This window comes from Fundulus heteroclitus, unplaced genomic scaffold (genome assembly GCF_011125445.2).
Source record: "Fundulus heteroclitus isolate FHET01 unplaced genomic scaffold, MU-UCD_Fhet_4.1 scaffold_49, whole genome shotgun sequence".
Taxonomy (NCBI): domain Eukaryota; kingdom Metazoa; phylum Chordata; class Actinopteri; order Cyprinodontiformes; family Fundulidae; genus Fundulus; species Fundulus heteroclitus.
In genome coordinates, this window is record NW_023396912.1 from 302402 (window position 1) to 324880 (window position 22479).

Genomic DNA, 22479 nt, shown 5'->3' on the forward strand with positions numbered 1-22479 from the left:
TCAAGATCAATGGTCGGTCAGCCTGACCGACCATTACTAGTACTGGGCTTTGGACAGACTTGAGTTGGTTGAACATAACAAATCATCTTTTCTTCTAAAATGAATCTTATACCATATATATTCCTAACTGGACTAGCAACACCACATCTGTCTGACCAGCTTTATCTTCCTCTCCTTCAGAATCCTCAAGGAAGAATCTTAAAGGAGCAATAAATTAAATTCATTATTTTACGTGGAACTAAAAACATTCTGTGAAGAACTAAAGGTATCTTTTTAGATGGAATATGGAATGATGTCACACACCATGTCTGTGAAAGTAGATAGGGGTTGTAATACTCGGAGTTTTAATCTTTTTTGTAAATTGTTCCAGTTATTTGGTGCAGCAAATTGAAATGAAGTTTGACGAAGTCATGTCCGGACGCAAGGGATGTGAGTGATGTTGGAAATATTGATGAGAGTCTGAAGGCATTGAGGAGTTTTGCCAATTATAGTTTTATAAAGGAATTTGTACCATTTCACAGCCTGCAGTTTAACGAGTGGAATTGATGAGTATTGAAGGGAGAACCAGTGGCTAAACAGATTGCTGACTGATATATGACGTCAAACTTATGGAGGCGAGTTTTGGATGCAGTTTTGTTTATGACGTCACTGTAATCGAGGATGGGGAAGATCGTCATCTTGACGAAGTAGTGATTGTTCGGAATGTGTGAAGGATGTTTTATTACAGTAATTGAAGCTGATTCTCAGTTTGACTTTAGTGATTAGTGAATTGATGTGAATATTTGTTAGGTTTAAACACCAAACATCTTATTCAGCAACCTGCACAAAGAAGACACAGAGAATCAGTTATGTTTATCTTGCAAGGAGAGGGCTCGGAGACTGCTCAGTTTACAATCCTCCAAACCACTCTGAAGCAGTCTCCGCTCGCCAGGCTTTTTATTGAAAATTGGAACGCCCTAGTTACACAGGATTTCAACTGCTGAGGGAAGGGGAACAAACCAGTTGAAATCTATTAGGCAGGGAACCAATACACAACAACAGCATTCATTGTTATGGGAGTAACTTCTTTATCTTCCACAGGCAGCTGCAAGATACAATTGGGTGCAACCTGCAACTGCTCGCATGCTTGTGTTCTGATATAAGGAGAAATAACACTTCAGTAATAAGTATAATATAATATTGTAAATGGTCAAGAATGTTATTAGTAAAATATAAGATTGCATAGTCATTTAGTTGTTATAAGTGAAACATAATATAACTAGAATATAGATTAAAAGTAGAATAACTATAATAAATCCAACAATATTGAAGCAGAGTGTATTATCGAGCCATATGCCCAGACATTTATAAGAACTGATGAGTTTTAGTGGTGTTCCATTCAAGGAGTGCACGTTGAGGAAGATTCTGATTAAAAATTATGTATTTAGTTTTGGTAGTATTCAAGAGAAAGTTAAAATTGCAAAGTGCAAGTTGGAGCCTATTAAAACTATTTGTAATGAAGATATGGCTGTGGTCAGAGATGGATTTGATGTATCCAAGACAGTGTCATCAGCATATAGGTGGATCTGAGCAGTCCCTGCAGCATGAACAGTATTTATGTAATTTTGAAAAAAGTTGGTCCCACTATGGAACCCCGAGAAATTTTTGAAAAAAAGTCCCTAGAGGGGTCTGAAAAGTTGATAAACAGATCTCTTTTGAATGTAAAAAAGTGATCTTGTTTCAAACTGTATGTTGAATGACGGCCTTTATCTCTCCCTCTCCGTAAACATAGGAACATGAAGATCATCAGACTGGTGGAGCCCTCACCGCACCATCTAAAGATACAACTCATGATCAGGCTGAGGGAAAAAAATACAGCTGTGTCTACTGTTTAGCTGCTTTTGAAACTAAATCTAACTTAATGATGCATCAAAGGATCCACACTGGAGAGAGTGTGGATTCGTCCGGATATAGCTGTGACCATTGTGGAGTGACTTTTAACCGTAAGTCTAGTTTACAAAGACATAAACAGATTCACACTAAAGAGAGACCATACAGCTGTGACCAGTGTGCTGTAACTTTTAGAGCCAGATCTGATTTTAGGATACATCAACGGATCCATACTGGAGAGAGACCATACAGCTGTGACCAGTGTGAAGCAGCATTTAGAACCTTAGCTGATTTTAAGATGCATCAGTGGAACCACACTGGAGAGAGACCATACAGCTGTGACCAGTGTGATGCAACCTTTGTGAGAAGAAATACCTTAATAGTGCATCAAAGGATCCACACTGGAGAGAGACCATACAGCTGTGACCAGTGTGATGCAACATTTGTGAGAAGAAATACGTTAATAGTGCATCAACGAATCCACACCGGAGAGAAGCCATACATCTGTGACCAGTGTGGAGCAGCCTTTCAAATTAGTTGCAATTTAAAGGTGCACCAAAGGATCCATACTGGAGAGAGACCATACAGCTGTGACCATTGTGGATCAGCTTTTAAAACTAAATCTACTTTAATAAGCCATGAACGGATCCACACTGGGGAACAACAATTCATATGTGACATGTGTGCTGCAACTTTTGACACTAGTTCTAATTTAAAGGTGCATCAACGGATCCACACTGGAGTGAGACCATACAGCTGTGATCAGTGTGAAGCAGCGTTTAAAACTAAATATAATCTGACTGTGCATAAACGGAACCACACTGATGAAAGACCATACAGTTGTGACCAGTGTGAAGCAGCTTTTAGAGCCAGATCTAACTTGAAAGTACATCAACGGAGCCATAACGGGGAGAGACCTTTCAGCTGTGACCAGTGTGGAAACACTTTTACCCATAAATCCAGTTTAAACAAGCATAAAAAGAACCACAATAAGTAGATTATGTGAAGCAACTTTCAAATGAAATCTAATCTGAAACCAACACTGATGTTGTAAAATCATCTATGAGAGAGACCATGGATGTCGGATTGTTGGCTGAAAGCCACAGGAAATGGGAAACTTGCAGGCATCAGTGTACCGCTCCTCACAGCAGGGTGCCCGCCGCTATGAATCCAGGCCCTTTTATTTATTTTTTTTTTTCTGTGGACCGTGAAGGGGTCTGCACTGGAGAGACAGAGTCACTGGGGTCTGAATGAAGTTTGGTGACCCACGAACACATGCTCAAGCTGGAAATGGAGCTAAGTAGCTGCAGTCTGTTTTCTGTGGGATAAGACACCGGAGTAAAGAACCAGCCTCTACAGAAACCAGCTTTTTTTCCCCCCAGCACTGAACATGGCCGTCCTTGGAAATCCCTGAAGAGATCCCTACAGCACCGGGCTTTCTCGCCCCCGGCTCCAACAGCTTTCAACCAGAGAACCAGCTTCACCCTGAAGCAACTTCTTCCAACCGGATGCCCCAAAGTCAACAGAACGGACACAGAGGCAGAGGTTTGCCAGAAATTAGCAGGGAAAATTTAATGGTTTAATCTTAACGTGTTTTTACTGTTTTTTGTTTGTTTTTTGTTTTTTCGGGTTTGACAGAGTTAGATCTGGAACTTACAATCTAAGCTACTGCTAGCAATCTTGGAACAAAACTATGTTTATATGTTTCGGTTGTGTTTTACGGTTACGACAGACTTTGTTTCCATAAAGGTTTTATAACCAATCTGACATTAATGCTTCCGTTGTCCGGTCCGCTTATTACAACAAAATATCACTTAAGTCTTTTTAAGGAAGCCTGAATGTCAACTAGCATTAGCTCCTATTAGCCTCCCTTAATAACCTGCTAGTAGTAAACGTGACTACGGCTTGTTTAAAACAATGCTTGTTCTTGTTTCGCTCTGCCATCATTGGGTAGTGCTACAAGCAATTAAGATAAACTCATCAAGCTAATGGCAACATGGCCATGCTGTGCCCTAACAAACATAATTTCCAGTCGACTGCCTGCTACAGCGCCCTCTAGCTTCCTAAGTTACGAATTTGAGTCTCAATTATTTCCAGGAGAAATACTTACATTAACAAAATCTAGTGTTCTAAAGGTTATTGATTTTTATCAAGCAAATCATTCATTAAAATGTTATTTACTTAAATAAGGTTCTGAGTCGGATTTGCATCATGAATGGGTTGAAACACATATGTTTTTCAAAATGAGTTAATTTGTCAATATATCCTCATTTCATCTTCATTAAGATAACAATTGGTTCTTTAAGTCTGATCTGCAGTGAACCAGGATTCACTGAATCATTCTTGTGGTGATTGTTTACAACTATCTGTCTTTTTTCTTGTGTGTGTGCATAGTTCCTTAGTTTCTTCTATCTTCGTTTTGCTTAGTAGTTTAGTAAGTTTCACTAGCCTAGTAGAGAGGATTTGTTGATTGAAATATAGTGATAATTCAGATAATAAGGCATTATATGGTGATGTTCTCAGGATGTTCATTTTATTTCTGTTAATAAATTCTTGAACTTTATTCTATGTGTGTGCAGAGTTTGCTGTTAAAATATCACCAGAGCTCAAAGCATTCCTTTCAACTATTGTCCTGATTTCAGCTGTTTGGGCTGATATTCACCGGATAATACCTAATAGAAAGAGTTATCTGATAAACAATAACTTAAAACATGCATAATGGCACAACACTGTTGAAAGACCATAGTATTAATTGCATTGTATGTGAAACATGCATATGAGAATTAAACATGTAGCAGAGCTGAGATATTTGAGTAACCTGCTCTTGGATTGGCAGGAACATGACATCTTCCGTTTAAAAGAGTGTTGATAGGTTAGGGTGCCAAATGAGGAGGTACAGCCCCCTGCAGGTGCAGGGCAGCAATAAATGTATAAATCTATAAATTACAAGGAAGGAATAAAGCACCCTTTCCAGTCAGACACTTGTGGGTCTCCACATCCTCGGCCAAGGCACCCAGTACAGCAGTTATAGTTTGCAGCAGTTTTTCTTTTTTACTGCCTCATGCTGGGAGAGCCAACGTGTGTCTTTCACTTGCTAGTAAACAATAAAAAAACTGGTTTCAAAAAATAAAAATAGAAGTACCTGAGTATGAAACTTTGTTAAAGGTAGAACATATTTACCCTCACTTTTAGCTGACTCACTGCAGGGAAGCAGAACGATTTGCGCCGTTTCTAAAGCGGTCTCTGAAAGCAGCCTAGTAAGGAACCTCTTCAGACGCTTCAGGAGCGAAGCTGATGGACACTTAGGAGCCGGAGCCATTCCTGTTACAGTCGTTTTACAACTCCTGTTGCTTTTCCTATTGATTTTCTTATGAAACTTAGGAGTAGAAATATATTTAAAACTGTGTAATTATATACAAAAAAAGATTAGTTTATTTTTGGTCCGTGACGCAGACACGCCGTCTACTTTTAAGACTAATCTTAAAACTTTCCTTTTTGCCAAAGCTTCTAGTCAAAACGCACAACAAGTACAAATATTTGAAAAAGTTAGCATAACCAGGTGGGTCGTGTCTGGGCATCCTGCCAGGTCCTGTTGGAGTCAGAAGCCCGATAGGAAAACTATGTGAAATCCAAAAAGTGACAGAAAAATGACACATGCCTGATGGTGACTAGAAAATGTAAAAATATTAAGAGGAAGTGACTTTGCAAATTTCAAATTTCCACGTTCATCACAGCCCCTGCAGTGTGTGCCTCTGATAACTGTCTGTTAGGTCAAATTTGATATGTGCAGTGTGGATTAATAAAAAAAAATCATAAATTATTTCAAAAGGTTAATTTGGAATTCCAAACATATTTAGAGTCTTTTCAAAAACTTGTCTTCCCAAAAGCTTCTCTTTCCTACAGCCTGGATCACAAGTACATAAACAAAAATGCAAATTAGGAGATGACATCATCTAGCGACTTTTAGGACAGCCAATAATAACTTTGTTTGATGAGGAGTTTACAACAGTGGTTATTGACTCTGTCTAAAGGCAGCTTGCTCTATTGCAGATGATCTCACAGAGGAACATGGATTGGGTCTCAGCTGCTGCTTTCCTGTTTCTTCTGTCCTGTTTTCTTGGTACAGCCTCCGGCTTGCTCAGCAATGATTTTTCTGAATGCAAGGAGTTCTTCTATGATGACATTCCACCACAAGGAATAGCAGTCAAAGATTCTCAGCCAATATGCCAGAAATACAAGAACAAGATGCGCTTTGCCACATTGTATGACCGCAAGCATTTGGTAGCATTGTATTCTGCATACATCGTCAGTCTGCCTGAGGAAAATAAAAAACTAAAAGATGAAGTTTGGATGTATGAGCCACAGGTAAGACAAAAACATACTAAATTAAATTCAAACAAGTTGTTTTATTGGCAAGTTGTCACAAAACTATTGTTCATTCACAACTGCTACACATTAATGGATTTCTAAATATCTTTGCTATATTGCATGTCACAGACCTAACTGAATTTTTTTCCTCAATCAGTTAACTGATGCAAATGGACAACAAGAAATGCATCCACTGGAATTGAAAGATCAGTTTAATGAACAGGCATCCCTTCAAGACTACAGAGAAAGCTCTTTCTACACCAAGGGGCATCTGGTCCCAAAACAGCACCAAGGAACTTTAGAAGACAAAGAGGCAACATATACCCTGACCAATATAGTGCCGCAGCGAGAAGGCTCAAATGCCGAGACATGGAGCAAGCTGGAGTCAGAAATATTAAAGAGAAAGAAATCCTGCGATGGAAACATGTATGTGATTACGGGAGCAATTCCCTTTAAGACTGAAGATAAAATCCCTGACAGCATTAGGAAGGCGAATGATAAAGTGTATGCACCTGAGTACATTTGGTCTGCTTATTGCTGCCCTGATTTTAAGAAAGATCTGAAAGAAGAAGACAAAAAATTGTTCCCCACTTATGCAGCTGTGGGAAGAAATTATCCTGATAGTAACAATGACATTGTACGCAAAGAGTCAGAGAAAGGTTATGATGTGAAGCAGATGCCCTTGAGAGACCTGGAGGCCATACTGAAGCAACGGCTGAATAAGGAGATAACTTTATTTCATAAGCACTGTAGAGCTAATTAAATGGCTGTTGATTTCCCTTCATTCAGGCAATGTATTGCATATATGATCATTTAATTAACATTTATGTGCAACATCTTCATAAGTGGAAATTGATAATTATCATAAATGTGATCACTGATAAGTTGCTTTTTGTCTTGAATTTGTGAAATATTCAATAAAGTCAAATCTGCATTACGATGGACTGAAGTGTTTATTTTCGTGACAACTTGTCAAAAACATGCAAAAAAAAACATGACAATTGATGATTAATAATTTCTAAAATGTATTTGAAGATGATTTAAAGTTTCGAGGAAAAACTCAGCCACTTATTGCTACTATTATAAAAGTAATTTCTTTCTGGGACAAACTCTGCAGGTGATTATTTTTATTTTCTATACAAAATATAGATCTACCTTGATAACTAAAGGTTACATACAAAACACAAACATGCAAAAAACTTACGGCAGTTTATCATTAATAATTGCTAAAATGTAGTTGAAGATTATTTAAAGTTTCAAGCAAAAGCCCACCCACTTATTGCTGCTAGTATAAAGTTCATTTATGTTAAGGCAAACACTCCAATGCTTTATTTCTGTCATCGTAAGGTGAGAAAAACACAAAATATAAATCAGTTTTATAAGGTGAGTATTGTTATATTGTCCACAAGCTGGACACTCTAAAACTTAACTTCATTTATATATAAAGCACTTTAAAACAGCCACAGCCGCAACACAGAGCTGCATGTTAAAAACAAGAAGCAAATAAAACGTATGAGGAACTAGACAAAGCTGTTCTTGTATAACAGCAGTGAGAATGCTAATCTGCAGAATGATTTGAGCAGAAGATGCAGAAGTGGAAAAACTAGATGAAAAACATTGAAATCTGAGAAAAAACAATGAAACATGAACATGAAAGGACAAAAGCTGAAGGATTAGAAGAATGTTTTGAAACAGCTAAACCAGTTAAATAGTAGTAGTAGTAGTAGTAGTAGAAGTATCAGCAGAATTAGTAGTAGTAGCAGAAGAAGTAGTAGTAGTAGCAGTAGTATCAGTAGTAGTAGCAGTAGTATCAGTAGTAGTAGTAGTAGTATCAGCAGAAGTAGTAGTAGTAGTAGCAGAAGAAGTAGTAGTAGTAGTAGTAGTAGTAGCAGCAGAAGTAGTAGTAGTAGTAGCAGTAGTAAAAAAAGTAGTAGTAGCAGCAGAAGTAGTAGTAGTAGTAGTAAAAGTAGTAGCAGAAGAAGTAGTAGTAGCAGTAGTAGTAGTAGTATCACTAGTAGGGATAGTAGTAGTAGTATCAGTGGTAATAGTAGCAGTAGTGATAGTAGTAGTAAAAGTAGTAGTAGTAACACAAAATATAAATCAGTTTTATAAGGCGAATATTGTTATAATGGTTCTTGCTAATACCACAAGCTGGACACTCTAAAACTTAACTTCATTTCTATATAAAGCACTTTAAAACAGCCACAGCTGCAACACAGAGCTGCATGTTAAAAACAAGAAGCAAATAAAACGTATGAGGAACTAGACAAAGCTGTTCTTGCGAAACAGCAGTGAGAATGCTAATCTGCAGAATGATTTGAGCAGAAGATGCAGAAGTGGAAAAACATTGAAATCTAAGAAAAAACAATTTGAACATGAAAGGACAAAAGATGAAGGATTAGAAGAATGTTTTGAAACAGCTAAACCAGTTAAATAGTAGCAGTAGTAGTAGTAGTAGCAGAAGTAGTAGTAGTAGTAGTAGTAGTAGTAAAAGTAGTAGTAGTAGTAGTAGTAGTAGTAGCAGCAGAAGAAGTAGTAGTAGTAGCAGCAGAAGAAGTAGTAGTAGTAGTAGTAGTAAAAGTAGTAGTAGTAGCAGCAGAAGAAGTAGTAGTAGTAGCAGTAGTAGTAAAAGTAGTAGTAGTAGTAGCAGAAGAAGTAGTAGTAGAAGCAGTAGTAGTAAAAGTAGTAGTAGTAGCAGCAGAAGAAGTAGTAGTAGCAGTAGTAGTAGTATCAGTGGTAATAGTAGTAGTAGTGATAGTAGTAGTAAAAGTAGTAGTAGTAACACAAAATATAAATCAGTTTTATAAGCTGAATATTGTTATAATGGTTCTTGCTAATACCACAAGCTGGGCACTCTAAAACTTAACTTCATTTATTTATAAAGCACTTTAAAACAGCCACAGCTGCAACACAGAGCTGCATGTTAAAAACAAGAAGCAAATAAAACTTATAAGGAACTAGACAAAGCTGTTCTTGCGAAACAGCAGCGAGAATGCTAATCTGCAGAATGATTTGAGTAGAAGATGCAGAAGTGAAAAAACTAGCTGAAAAACATTAAAATCTAAGAAAAAACAATTTGAACATGAAAGGACAAAAGATGAAGGATTAGAAGAATGTTTTGAAACAGCTAAACCAGTTAAATAGTAGTAGTAGTAGTAGTAGTAGTAGTAGTAGTATCAGAAGTAGTGATAGTAGTAGTAGTAGTATCAGTGGTAGTAGTAGTAGTAGTAGTAGTAGTAACACAAAATATAAATTTGTTTTATAAGGTGAATATTGTTATAATGGTTCTTGCTAATACCAAAAGCTGGACACTCTAAAACTTCATTTATTTATAAAGCGCTTTAAAACAGCCACAGCTGCAACACAGAGCTGCATGTTAAAAACAAGAAGCAAATAAAACGTATGAGGAACTAGACAAAGCTGTTCTTGTGTAACAGCAGTGAGAATGCTAATCTGCAGAATGATTTGAGCAGAAGACGCAGAAGTGAAAAACTAGCTAAAAAACATTGAAATGGTAAGGCGTATTGTGTCACTTCCTGTTGTCGCAGTGTGTTGCTCCAGGCTCTCTCGCTTTTATCTTTAAACCTCTTTGCTGTAACATCTGTTTCCAACACATAAGCACTTATAAAACATTTTCTGTTGCTGCTCATCACATTTGGGAACTCCTCGTGTTTCACACGGTTTGCTTTTGGGCGTGGTAAAAGGGCGCTAGCCTAGCTTTAGCCTCATAATGGCTTCTCCGTCCCTTACTAAGTCTCCCACTATCTCCTGCTCTCTGTGTCAGATGTTTAGTTATTCCTTTGCCTCATTTAGTGATAATGGTACTTGTAATAAATGTAGTGTTTTTGTAGCTTTGGAGGCGAGGGTGTCAGAATTGGAGACCCGACTCCGTGCTGTTGAAAAACCAGCTGATAGCCGCCCCTTTACTAGCGCGGAGCCACATAGACCTAGCGTTAGTTCACTTAGAGGTCCTCCAGAAGCACCCGAGCAGCCGGGTAAGCAGGCCAGCTGGGTGACAGTTCGTAGGAAGCATAGCTCTAGATTTCAGACCCCAGATCACCACCAACCCGTCTGCGTTTCAAACAAATTTTCCCCACTCAGCGACACACCCGCTGAGAAGCCGAATCTGGTGATTGGGAGTTCTATAGTCAGAAACGTGGCACTAGAGAAACCAGGGACCATAGTTAAATGCATACCAGGGGCCAGAACGGGCGACATAGAATCCTACCTGAAACTGCTGGCTAAGGATAAGCGTAAATACCGTAAGATTGTTATTCACGCTGGCGGTAATGACACCCGATCACGCCGATCAGAGGTCACCAAAGTTGGTGTTGCTTCGGTGTGTGAGTTTGCTAAAGCAATGTCGGACTCTGTAATTTTCTCTGGTCCCCTGCCTGATTTGACCAGTGATGACATGTTTAGCCGCATGTCATCATTCAACCGCTGGTTGTCTAGGTGGTGTCCTGAAAACGACGTGGGCTACATTGATAACTGGAGAACTTTCTAGAGAAAATCTGGTCTGATCCAGAGAGACGGCATCCATCCCATTTTGGATGGTGCAGCTCTTCTTTCTAGGAATCTGGCCGGATTTATTAGTTCTCCTAAACGCTGACAACCCAGGGTCCAGACCAGGAAGCAGAGCCGTAGTTTAACACACCTCTCTGCAGCTTCTGTACTGTTACCCACCCATTATCCTATTGAGACGGTGTCTTTCCCACGGCCAAAACTTAACAGATCAAAAACTGATCTAAAAGAAACAAATCATAAAAATCAAATAAAAATCAATACGGCTCACCTTGAGTCAAAAATGAAAACAATTAAATGTGGTCTGTTAAATATAAGGTCTCTCCCTCCAAAGACTTTGTTAGTTAATGAATTGATTTCTGATAATCAGATTGATTTATTTTATCTCACAGAAACCTGGCTACAAGAGGACTACATTAGTATAAATGAGTCAACTCCCTCCAATTATTCAAATTTCCACATTCCCAGATCTGTGGGAAGAGGAGGAGGAGTGGCAACCATCTTTCAGGCTGATTTATTAATTAGTCCCAGGCCGATTAATAACTACAGTTCTTTTGAGCATTTAACCCTCAGTTTCCCTTATCCAAATTGCAAAGCAATAAAACCTCTTCTGTTTGTTGTTTTGTATCGTCCACCAGGCCCCTTACACTCAGTTTTTGGATCAGTTGTCAGATTTCTTATCTGATTTGGTGTTAAATACTGATAAGGTTATTATAGTGGGTGATTTTTACATTCATGTTGACACGGAATGTGATAACCTTAGTGTAGCCTTTAAAACTATCCTAGATTCAATTGGTTTTGCTCAAAATGTGCATAAACCAACACACTCTTGGCTTCATACTTTAGACCTTGTGCTGACATATGGCATTGATTGTGAAGAATTAACAGTATTCTCTCACAACCCTGTCCTGTCTGATCATTTTTTAATAACATTTGAGTTTAATCTAACTGAGTTCTCCACCCCCAAAAGAGGGTTCCATTATAGTAGATCTTTGTCAGATAATGCTGTATCAAAACTTAAAGAGTCTGTCCCCCTTTTAATATCGTCAGTATTGCAGAAATACCCTGCAGATGGCAGCAATGTTGTTTCTTCCCATTCACAAATCGACACCTTTGTTAATGGTGTGACTTCCTCATTGCGTTCTGCATTAGACAATGTAGCTCCCTTGAAAAAGAAGGTGATTATTCACAGGAAGCTGGCTCCCTGGTTTAATTCAGAGCTGCGTTCCTTGAAGCACAATGTTAGGAAATTGGAGAGAATTAGCGCTCTACACACCAAGAGGAATCCTACTTAATCTGGAGGGACAGTCTATTGTTGTATAACAAGACCCTTCGCAGAGTTGGAGCAGCATATTTTCATCATTAATTGAAGAGAATAAAAATAATCCTAGGTTTCTCTTTAGTACAGTTGCCAAACTTACACAGAGTCATAGCTCTGTTGATCTATCCATTCCCTTAGCTCTTAGTAGTAACGATTTTATGGGATTCTTCATAAATAAAATTGATTCCATTAAAAATAAAATAATTGGCATCCTCCCAAACATGATTACCTCGTCCTCAGTAAGTGAGGCAGCATTGGAGGAACCTTTAGAACCTGCGCAGTGTTTGAACTGTTTAGAAGCAGTAGAGCTTTCTGAGCTATCTAAAATTTTAGCTTCATCTAAACCTTCTACCTGTATGTTAGACCCAATCTCAACCAAGTTGTTTAAGGACATATTCCCTTTGATCAGTGGCACTATTGTAGACATGATTAATCTATCCTTAGTAAATGGATATGTACCACAGGTTTTTAAAGTAGCTGTTATTAAACCTTTACTTAAGAAACCTTGTCTTGATCAAGACGAGTTAGTAAATTACAGACCTATATCTAATCTTCTTTTCTTATCTAAAATTCTTGAGAAAGTAGTTGCTAATCAACTTTGTGAACATTTACAAGGCAATGACCTACTTGAGGAGTTTCAGTTAGACTTCAGAGCTCATCATAGCACTGAAACAGCTCTGGTGAAGGTCACCAATGATATTCTCATGGCCTCAGATAATGGACTTGTGTCTATACTTGTCCTGTTAGATCTCAGTGCTGCATTTGATACAGTTGATCACAATATTCTCCTACAAAGACTTGAGCATACTGTAGGGATTAAGGGAAAAGCATTAGGCTGGTTTAAATCTTATCTGTCGGACAGATTCCAGTTTGTTCATGTTAATAATAAATCTTCCTCAAACTCTAGGGTCACCTGTGGAGTACCACAGGGTTCAGTCCTTGGACCAATTCTCTTTACTATATATATGCTTCCGATTGGCAAAATTATCAGACAGCATGGGATTAATTTCCACTGTTATGCTGATGACACTCAGCTATATTTATCCATAAATCCTGATGAATCCAATCAATTACTTCGACTGCAGTCATGTCTTGATGACATCAAAAGCTGGATGACTTTAAATTTCCTGCACTTAAATTCAATCACTTAATCTGGATGGCATTAACTTGGCCTCTTGTAATAAAGTAAAAAATCTTGGTGTTATTTTTGACCAAGACATGTCATTTAAATCCCATATTAAACAGGTTTCCAGAGTTTCCTTTTTTCACCTCCGGAATATCGCCAAAATTAGAAACATTCTGTCCAGGAGTGATGCTGAAAAACTGGTCCATGCATTTGTTACTTCAAGGCTGGACTATTGTAATTCTTTACTATCAGGAAGTCCACAAAATGCAGTTCAAAGCCTTCAGCTGATCCAAAATGCTGCAGCAAGAGTTCTGATGAAAATCAACAAGAGGGATCATATTTCTCCAATTTTAGCTTCCCTTCATTGGCTTCCTGTTAAAATCAAGAATAGAATTTAAAATTCTTCTTCTAACGTATAAAGCCCTTAATAATCAAGCTCCATCATATATCAGAGCTCTGATTACTCCGTATGTTCCTAACAGAGCACTTCGCTCTCAGACTGCAGGTCTGCTGGTGGTTCCTAGAGTCTCTAAAAGTAGAATGGGAGGCAGATCCTTTAGCTATCAGGCTCCTCTCCTGTGGAACCAACTCCCAGTTTTGGTCCGTGAGGCAGACACCCCGTCTACTTTTAAGACTAATCTTATAACTTTCCTTTGTGACAAAGCTTCTACTCAGAGTGGCTCATGTTACCCTGAGCTACCTCTATAGTTATGCTGCTATAGGCTTAGGCTGCTGGAGGACATCAGGGTCTATTTCTCTCACTCTGCTGAGTTCTCCTACTGCTCTACAATCTGCATTGTTTGTTGTTATTTCAGCTTTTAACTTTTAGTTCTGTCATTTCTCTCTTCATAGAGGGTACACCTGGTCTGGTGTTCTGTTAGCTGTGGCATCATCCAGGTGAGGCAGATCATCCTCTATTACCATCTAACATAGAAAGTACTCCAAGGTCAATGTGAGCTTCTGTGCTTTCTGTGTCTCTGCTCTGTCTTCTGTAACCCCCAGTGGGTGGAGGCAGATGAGCGTTCACACTGAGCCTGGTTCTGGTTCTGCTGGAGGTTCTCCTCCCTGTTAAAGGGGAGTTTTCCTCTCCACTGTCGCTTCATGCATGCTCAGTATGAGGGATTGCTGCAAAGCCATCAACAATGCTGACAACTGTCCCTGTCATTTGCATCTGTATAATCTGATTGAATTTGACTTTGGAAAGTGCTTTGAGATGACATGTTTCATGAATTGGCGCTATGTAAATTAAATTTAATTGAATTAAGAAGTAGCCTCACAGCAAAATGTTGCTCCATTGTCATCGTGCAGCTGAATTAGAATAATAATAATACCATTCAGACAATAAAGTCTGTCTGACTCTAAATCCATAAAATATCAGAAATAAAAATGCGAAGAGAATGAAAGTGAAAGTATATTTGTGTGATTTGCTTAAAGTAAGTGCAGAAGTGAGAGGTGTGAGGAAGCTTTTAATGGTCTCCTCCAGGTAAAGGATCCAGGCTGCAGTAGCGTTCAGATCCACTCCTCCTCACCACATGGTGGCGCTAGAGCAGCAATCCGCTGTTTGCTGACCGCCAATAAACACCAAGAAGTCTGATTTCCGCTACCAGCAGCTAGCTGCTGTTTCCATTGTTTGCTGCTGGACGCTTTCACAGCTTCCCACCATCCGAACCGCTCGGTCCACAACCAACCACACCCAACCAGGATCCAGTCCAGCAGGCGTCCCGGTTCCGACTGACCGCTGGATCCGCTCCAGAACCCGGAGGAGAAGCGGGACTCCCCCACGGCTCGGAGCTGGAAGCTGCACCGGGTGAGTCCAAAGGAGTCTTTAAGGCTCGGTTCCGACAGGCTGGAGGTCTGAGAGCCCAGCTGGACCTCAGCAGCTTCGCTCAGCGGGACCCGCTCTGGACACGTTCGCTCAGTAGGAGGTTCTGCTGGCGGTCTACAGGGGAACCCACTTCCTTTAGCATAGCTGCTAGCTGCTGTAGCTGAGCCGGAGGACCCCGCTTAGCTGCCCTCGGTGATGCCGGGTTCCTCCTCCAGAAAGACTTCTTCTCTTTCCTGCTGTAATTCGGCTTCAAAGCGGAACATTTTATGAAAAAGTTACGAGAAACTTTAATAGTAATAGAGACTAAAACAAGTCAAACAACGAGTATACACAAGACAACATTAACCAAGGGAAGAATAGAAAACACAGGATTCATCAACTTTTATGGAACTGAGATCTTCTCTGTTGGTGTACAGTACGAGAGTCAGAGTTCACCTTACCGTTATGTAAAAGAAATAAAATTTTCATGCTTTGTTATAGATATTGCCAATATGAAATATATATGCAAGAGAATAAACATATATATAATAATAATAATAATAATGTCAGTCCACACAAGCATCCTCATTCACAACATGTTTACTTAGTGGTTATTACATTATGTGACAGGCTCCCATTATTTATAGAATGTATCTAAAATATCAAAGATATTTTAAATTTAAATGAAAATATGAAATACAATGCAACATACAATGACTTAAATTATATTATTCTGAAATAGGTCATCAGATCAGTGTCAGTTGTAGTTATTTTAACGTCCAGCAGGTGTCAGTATTCAGTCACACAGAATCAATACAGTTTGGCAACGTGTTGAAACGCTTCATGGCGCCTCATCTACCATCACTACTGAAGACGTTTGTTTCCCATCCAGGAAGCTTTCTCAGTTCTAAATGTCTGGAGTAGTGAGGAGTTCCAGCTTTACAGGCCTCCTTAGAGCTTAGACTCACCTGTAGACTCACCTGTAGACTCACCTGGAGCTGGTCGCCCCAACAATGGAGAGTCGTTAGGTTCCTCGTTAGCCTGGCTCCCAGGAGGAACGTTGTGGTTTTAAAGCCTGGAGGAAAACACCTGATGAGATGAATTTACTATGTGGATCAGATGCAATGATAGAATAAACCTTTTAAAGGACGGCAGTAGGTAGTTTATGAAGACAGCAGGAGGAGGAGCTTAACTGATTTATAATTTCTTCTAAGCTTTTACAGCTGAGTAGTCGAAATGTAGTCGAAATGTAGTCCTTCTCTCAGCATTTATGTTTGAGCATAACATTGGTACTGGATTTGGTGTGGGTGTGGAGATTATTTGAGATTATTATTATGAGTATTTTCTACAAAGAAGTTGGCAAATTCATTGCTGGCCTTGGTAGAGCCCAAACAGCTGATATCAGGACAATAGTTGAAAGGGATGAATTTGGGCACTGGCGACATTTTAACAGCAAACTCTGCACACATATAGAATAAAGGAGAGACAACTTCTCTTCAAGTTCAAGAATGCATTAACAGAAATAAAATGAACATCCAGAGAACATCACTGAATATCTGAATTAACACTATATTTCAATCCTCTCTACTAGGCTAGTGAAACTTAACTAAACTACTAAGCAAAATTAAGATAAAAAGAAGCTAAGGAACTATGTACACACAAAGAAACAAAGACAAATAAAATGGTTGATCATCATCAGAATGATGATGATCCTGGTTCACCACAGATCTGAGTTAAAAAACATGGAATGATCTTGTAGTAGATTAACTAATTTAGAACATTTGGTATGTGTTTCAACCCATTCAAAATACAAATCCTGAGTTAAACAAAACATTTTTTGATGAAATAACATTTTAAAGAAAGTAAAATCTGAAACTTTAGGGACGCTTGATTTATTAATGTGATTATTGCTCTGGGAAGCAATAATCACATCGCTGTAGCGATCGGTCGCTAAATGGATTAATCCTAAAGTTACACAAAACACCATTAAATCGACATTATTGTTCCATATTAATGCAGTAATAACGCTCATAGCATTATCAAACTATGGTGGAGCGAAATGAAATCATACAATATGTTTAAAATGAAATGAATGTTATCGTTGAAGCTAATAGCATTATGCTAGCGGACATTCGCTGTTAATTTTAAAAGGCCTTAAGCTCCACTTTGGTTGTATTGAGCGGACCGGAAAACACAAACATGATAATACCATCAATGTATAAAACCCTTACGGAAATAAAGTTTTTTATAACCGTAATACAACACATATTACATCAGTAACACTTGGTTTCAAAATGTTAATGGGAGCTATCCCTGTTAGCTCAGTCAAGCTTTGAAAACACATTAGGTAAACCATTCTAAACTTATCCTGTTTATTTCTCTGCCAAACCTCTCCCGTTGTCTCTGGTTGTAGCGACGGCCGTCTGGTTGGTCATTAATTACTCCCAGGGAAAGCTGGTAGTCTGATAAGAGAGCATGCGGCTATGCGGCTAGCTGAAATGTGGCTGTTAGGAGGCAGCTCCGGGTCCTAGGCCGTAGGAAGCTCAGCGCTGCGGCAGCATGTGTGCGTTCGGGCTGTGGAAGCGGGACCACCGCTCTACTTCAATTAAATTTTATTTTATTTATATAGCGCCAATTCATGAAACATGTCATCTCAAGGCACTTTATAAAGTCAAGTTCAATCATAATATACAGATTGGGTCAGATTATACAGATTGGTCAAAAATGTCCTATATAAGGAAACCAGTTGATTGCATCAAAGTCCCGACAAGCAGCATTCACTCCTGGGGAACCGTAGAGCCACAGGAAGAGTCATCTGCATTGTACATGGCTTTGCTGCAATCCCTCATACTGAGCAAGCATGAAGCGACAGTGGGAAGAAAAACTCCCCATTAACGGGAAGGAAAACCTCCGGCAGAACCGGGCTCAGTATGAACGGTCATCTGCCTCGACCGACTGGGGTTAGAGAAGACAGAGCAGAGACACAACAAGAGAGACAAAAAAGCACAGAAGCACACATTGATCTAGTAATCTGTTCTACATTAGATGGTAGTAGCGGGTGAGCCGTCTTCTCTGGATGATGTCACAGTTAACAGAACACCAGACCAGGTGTACCTTCTATGAAGAGGAAAATGACAGAGAACAAAAAGTTAAAAGTTGAAATAACAACAAGCAATGCAGATTGGAGAGCAGTAGGAGAACTCAGCAGGGTGAGAGAAATAGATCCTGATGTCCTCCAGCAGCCCAAGCCTATAGCAGCATAACTATAGAGATAGCTCAGGGTAACATGAGCCACTCTAGTTATAAGCTTTGTCAAAAAGGAAGGTTTTAAGATTAGTCATAAAAGTAGACAGGGTGTCTGCCTCACGGACCAAAACTGGGAGTTGGTTCCACAGGAGAGGAGCCTGATAGCTAAAGGATCTGCCTCCCATTCTACTTTTAGAGACTCTAGGAACCACCAGCAGACCTGCAGTCTGAGAGCGAAGTGCTCTGTTAGGAACATACGGGGTAATCAGAGCTCTGATATATGATGGAGCTTGATTATTAAGGGCTTTATACGTTAGAAGAAGAATTTTAAATTCTATTCTTGATTTAACAGGAACCCAATGAAGGGAAGCTAAAATTGGAGAAATATGATCCTGCTTGTTGATTTTCATCAGAACTCTTGCTGCAGCATTTTGGATCAGCTGAAGGCTTTGAACTGCATTTTGTGGACTTCCTGATGGTAAAGAATTACAATAGTCCAGCCTTGAAGTAACAAATGCATGGACCAGTTTTTCAGCATCACTCCTGGACAGAATGTTTCTAATTTTGGCGATATTCCGGAGGTGAAAAAAGGAAACTCTGGAAACCTGTTTAATATGGGATTTAAATGACATGTCTTGGTCGAAAACAACACCAAGATTTTTTACTTTATTACCAGAGAACAAATGAATGCCATCCAGATTAAGTGATTGATTAAGAAGTTTATTTTTTGAGGACTCTGGTCCAAAGATTACAACTTCTGTCTTGTCAGAATTTAAATGCAGGAAATTTAAAGTCATCCAGCTTTTGATGTCATCAAGACATGACTGCGGTCAAAGTAACTGATTGGATTCATCAGGATTTATGGATAAATATAGCTGAGTATCATCAGCATAACAGTGGAAATTAATTCCATGCTGTCTGATAATTTTGCCAATCGGAAGCATATATATAGTAAATAGAATTGATCCAAGGACTGAACCCTGTGGTACTCCACAAGTGACCCTAGAGTTTGAGGAAGATTTATTATTAACATGAAAAAACTGGAATCTGTCCGACAGATAAGATTTAAACCAGCCTAATGCTTTTCCCTTAATCCCTACAGTATGCTCAAGTCTTTGTAGGAGAATATTGTGATCAACTGTATCAAAAGCAGCACTGAGATCTAACAGGACAAGTATAGACACAAGTCCATTATCTGAGGCCATGAGAATGTCATTGGTGACCTTCACCAGAGCTGTTTCAGTGCTATGATGAGCTCGGAAGCCTGACTGAAACTCCTCAAGTAGGTCATTGCTTTGTAAATGTTCACAAAGTTGATTAGCAACTACTTTCTCAAGAATTTTAGATAGGAAAAGAAGATTAGATATAGGTCTGTAATTTACTAACTCATCTTGATCAAGAGAAGGTTTCTTAAGTAAAGGTTTAATAACAGCTACTTTAAAAGCCTGTGGTACATATCCATTTACCAGGGATAGATTAATCATGTCTAAAATAGTGCCACTGATCAAAGGGAATATCTCCTTAAACAACTTGGTTGGGATTGGGTCTAACATACAGGTAGAAGGTTTAGATGAAGCTAAAATTTTAGATAGCTCAGAAAGCTCTACTGCTTCTAAACAGTTCAGACACTATGCAGGTTCTAAAGATTCCTCCAATGCTGCCTCACTTACTGAGGACGAGGTAATCATGTTTGGGAGGATGCCAATTATTTTATTTTTAATGGCATCAATTTTATTTATGAAGAATCCCATAAAATCATTACTGCTAAGAGCTAAGGGAATGGATGGATCAACAGAGCTGTGGCTCTGGGTAAGTTTGGCAACTGTACTAAAGAGAAATCTAGGATTATTTTTATTCTCTTCAATTAATGATGAAAAATATGCTGCTCTAACTCTGCGAAGGGTCTTGTTATACAACAATAGACTGTCCCTCCAGATTAAGTAGGATTCCTCTTGGTGTGTAGAGCGCCATTTTCTCTCCAATTTCCTAACATTGTGCTTCAAGGAACGCAGCTCTGAATTAAACCAGGGAGCCAGCTTTCTGTGAATAATCACCTTCTTTTTCAAGGGAGCCACATTGTCTAATGCAGAACGCATTGAGGAAGTCATACCGTTAACAAAGGTGTCTATTTGTGAATGGGAAGAAACAACATTGCTGCCATCTACAGGGCATTTCTGCAATACGGAGGATATTAAAAAGGGGACAGACTCTTTAAGTTTTGATACAGCATTATCCGATAAAGATCTACTATAATGGAACCCTCTTTTGGGGGTGGAGAACTCAGTTAGATTAAACTCAAATGTTATTAAAAAAATGATCAGATAGGACAGGGTTGTGAGGAAATACTGTTAATTTGTTCTGTATGCACTCTGTGTATACAAAATGACAATAAAGAAAGTCTAAGTCTAATTCTTCACAATCAATGCCATATGTCAGCACAAGTTCTAAAGTATGAAGCCAAGAGTGCGTCGGTTTATGCACATTTTGAGCAAAACCAATTGAATCTAGGATAGTTTTAAAGGCTACACTAAGGTCATCACATTCTGTGTCAACATGGATGTTAAAATCACCCACTATAATAACCTTATCAGTATTTAACACCAAATCAGATAAGAAATCTGACAACTCGTCCAAAAACTGAGTGTAAGGGCCTGGTGGAAGATACAAAACAACAAACAGAAGAGGTTTTATTCATTTGCAGTTTGGATGAGGAAAACTGAGGGTTAAATGGTCAAAAGAACTGTAGTTATTAATTGGCCTGGGACTAATTAATAAATCAGACTGAAAGATGGTTGCCACTCCTCCTCCTCTTCCCACAGATCTGGGAATGTGGAAATTTGAATAATTGGAGGGAGTTGACTCATTTATACTAACGTAGTCCTCTTGTAGCCAGGTTTCTGTGAGACAAAACAAATCAATCTGTTTATCAGAAATGAATTTGTTAACTAACAAAGTCTTTGGAGGGAGAGACCTTATATTTAATAGACCACATTTAATTCTTTTTTTTTTTTTTTGGTTCAAAGCGATCCGTATGGATTCGTATTAGATTTTTATGATTTGTTCCTTTTAGATAAGTTTTTGATCTGTTAAGTTTTGGCCGTGGGAAAGACACCGTCTCAATAGGATAATGGATGGGTAACAGTACAGAAGCTGCAGAGAGGTGTGTTAAACTACGGCTCTGCTTCCTGGTCTGGACCCTGGGTTGTCAGCATTTAGGAGAACTAATAAATCCGGCCAGATTCCTAGAAAGAAGAGCTGCACCATCCAAAGTGGGATGGATGCCGTCTCTCCGGATCAGACCAGGTTTTCCCCAGAAAGTTCTCCAGTTATCAATGTAGCCCACGTCGTTTTCTGGACACCACCTAGACAACCAGCGGTTGAATGATGACATGCGGCTAAACATGTCATCACTGGTCAGATCAGGCAGGGGACCAGAGAAAATTACAGAGTCCGACATAGTTTTAGCAAACTCACACACCGAAGCAACACCAACTTTGGTGACCTCTGATCGGCGTGATCGGGTGTCATTACCGCCAGCGTTAATAACAATCTTACTGTATTTACGCTTATCCTTAGCCAGCAGTTTTAGGTAGGATTCTATGTCGCCTGTTCTGGCCCCTGGTAGGCATTTAACTATGGTCCCTGGTTTCTTTAGTGCCACATTTCTTATTATGGAGCTGCCAATAATTAAGGCCGGCTCCTCAGCGAGACTGTCGCTGAGAGGGGAAAATTTATTAGAAACGCAGATGGGTTGGTGGTGATCTGGGGTCTGTAATCTAGAGCTATGCTTCCTACGAACTGTCACCCAGCCAGCCTGGTTACCAGGCTGCTCGGGTGCTACTGCTTTAGGTTCGCTACGTGAAGTTACTCTATGCGGCTCTGCGCTAGCAAAGGAGCGGCTATCAGCTGGTTTTTTAACAGCACGGAGCCGGGTCTCCAATTCTGACACCCTCGCCTCCAAAGCTACAAAGACACTACATTTATTACAAGTACCATTATCACTAAAGGAGGCAGAGGAATAACTGAACATCTGACACAGAGAGCAGCAGATAGGAGACTTAGTCAGAGCCGGAGAAGCCATTATGAGGCTAAGGCTTGGCTAGCGCTAGGCTAACGCTAGGCTAAAGCTAGCCTAACGCCCTATTACCACGCCAAAGAACAAACCGTGTGAAACACGAGGAGTTCCCAAACGTGATGAGCAGCCACAGAAAATGTTTTAAA

At 39.3% G+C, this 22479-nt stretch overlaps 4 protein-coding genes across 15 annotated transcripts in view; 3 read left to right on the top strand and 1 right to left on the bottom strand.

Annotated features, from left to right (window-relative positions):
* LOC105923895 (zinc finger protein 431) overlaps positions 1-4432 on the top strand; it is a 35367-nt gene extending 30935 nt beyond the window's left edge. Inside the window, exon 3 of the mRNA XM_036132262.1 lies at positions 1772-4432. Coding sequence (XP_035988155.1) covers positions 1772-2866 — 1095 coding nt within the window. The 3' untranslated portion in view covers positions 2867-4432. The remainder of the gene's footprint in view (positions 1-1771) is intronic.
* The window catches only part of LOC110367769 (zinc finger protein 239-like), a 577202-nt gene that overhangs the window by 122344 nt on the left and 432379 nt on the right, over positions 1-22479 (bottom strand). The gene's annotated exons all lie outside the window — the stretch shown is intronic.
* The window catches only part of LOC105924673 (zinc finger protein 62 homolog), a 120171-nt gene that overhangs the window by 76440 nt on the left and 21252 nt on the right, over positions 1-22479 (top strand). For 4 of the 5 annotated variants that reach the window (XR_004929582.1, XR_004929583.1, XM_036132294.1 and 1 more), the window contains exon 1: positions 14731-15015. The exons of the other annotated variant lie outside the window; for it this stretch is intronic. The gene's annotated coding sequence lies outside the window, so the exon portion shown is untranslated. Of the gene's footprint in view, positions 1-14730; positions 15016-22479 lie in introns of those variants that run through there. 5 annotated transcript variants of the gene reach the window in all.
* On the top strand, positions 5580-7174 carry LOC105923733 (endonuclease domain-containing 1 protein). The gene is made up of 2 exons (XM_012859682.3): positions 5580-6234; positions 6395-7174. Exons 1-2 carry the CDS (start codon positions 5920-5922, stop codon positions 6998-7000), a joined length of 921 nt encoding a protein of 306 aa, XP_012715136.3. The 5' UTR covers positions 5580-5919; the 3' UTR covers positions 7001-7174.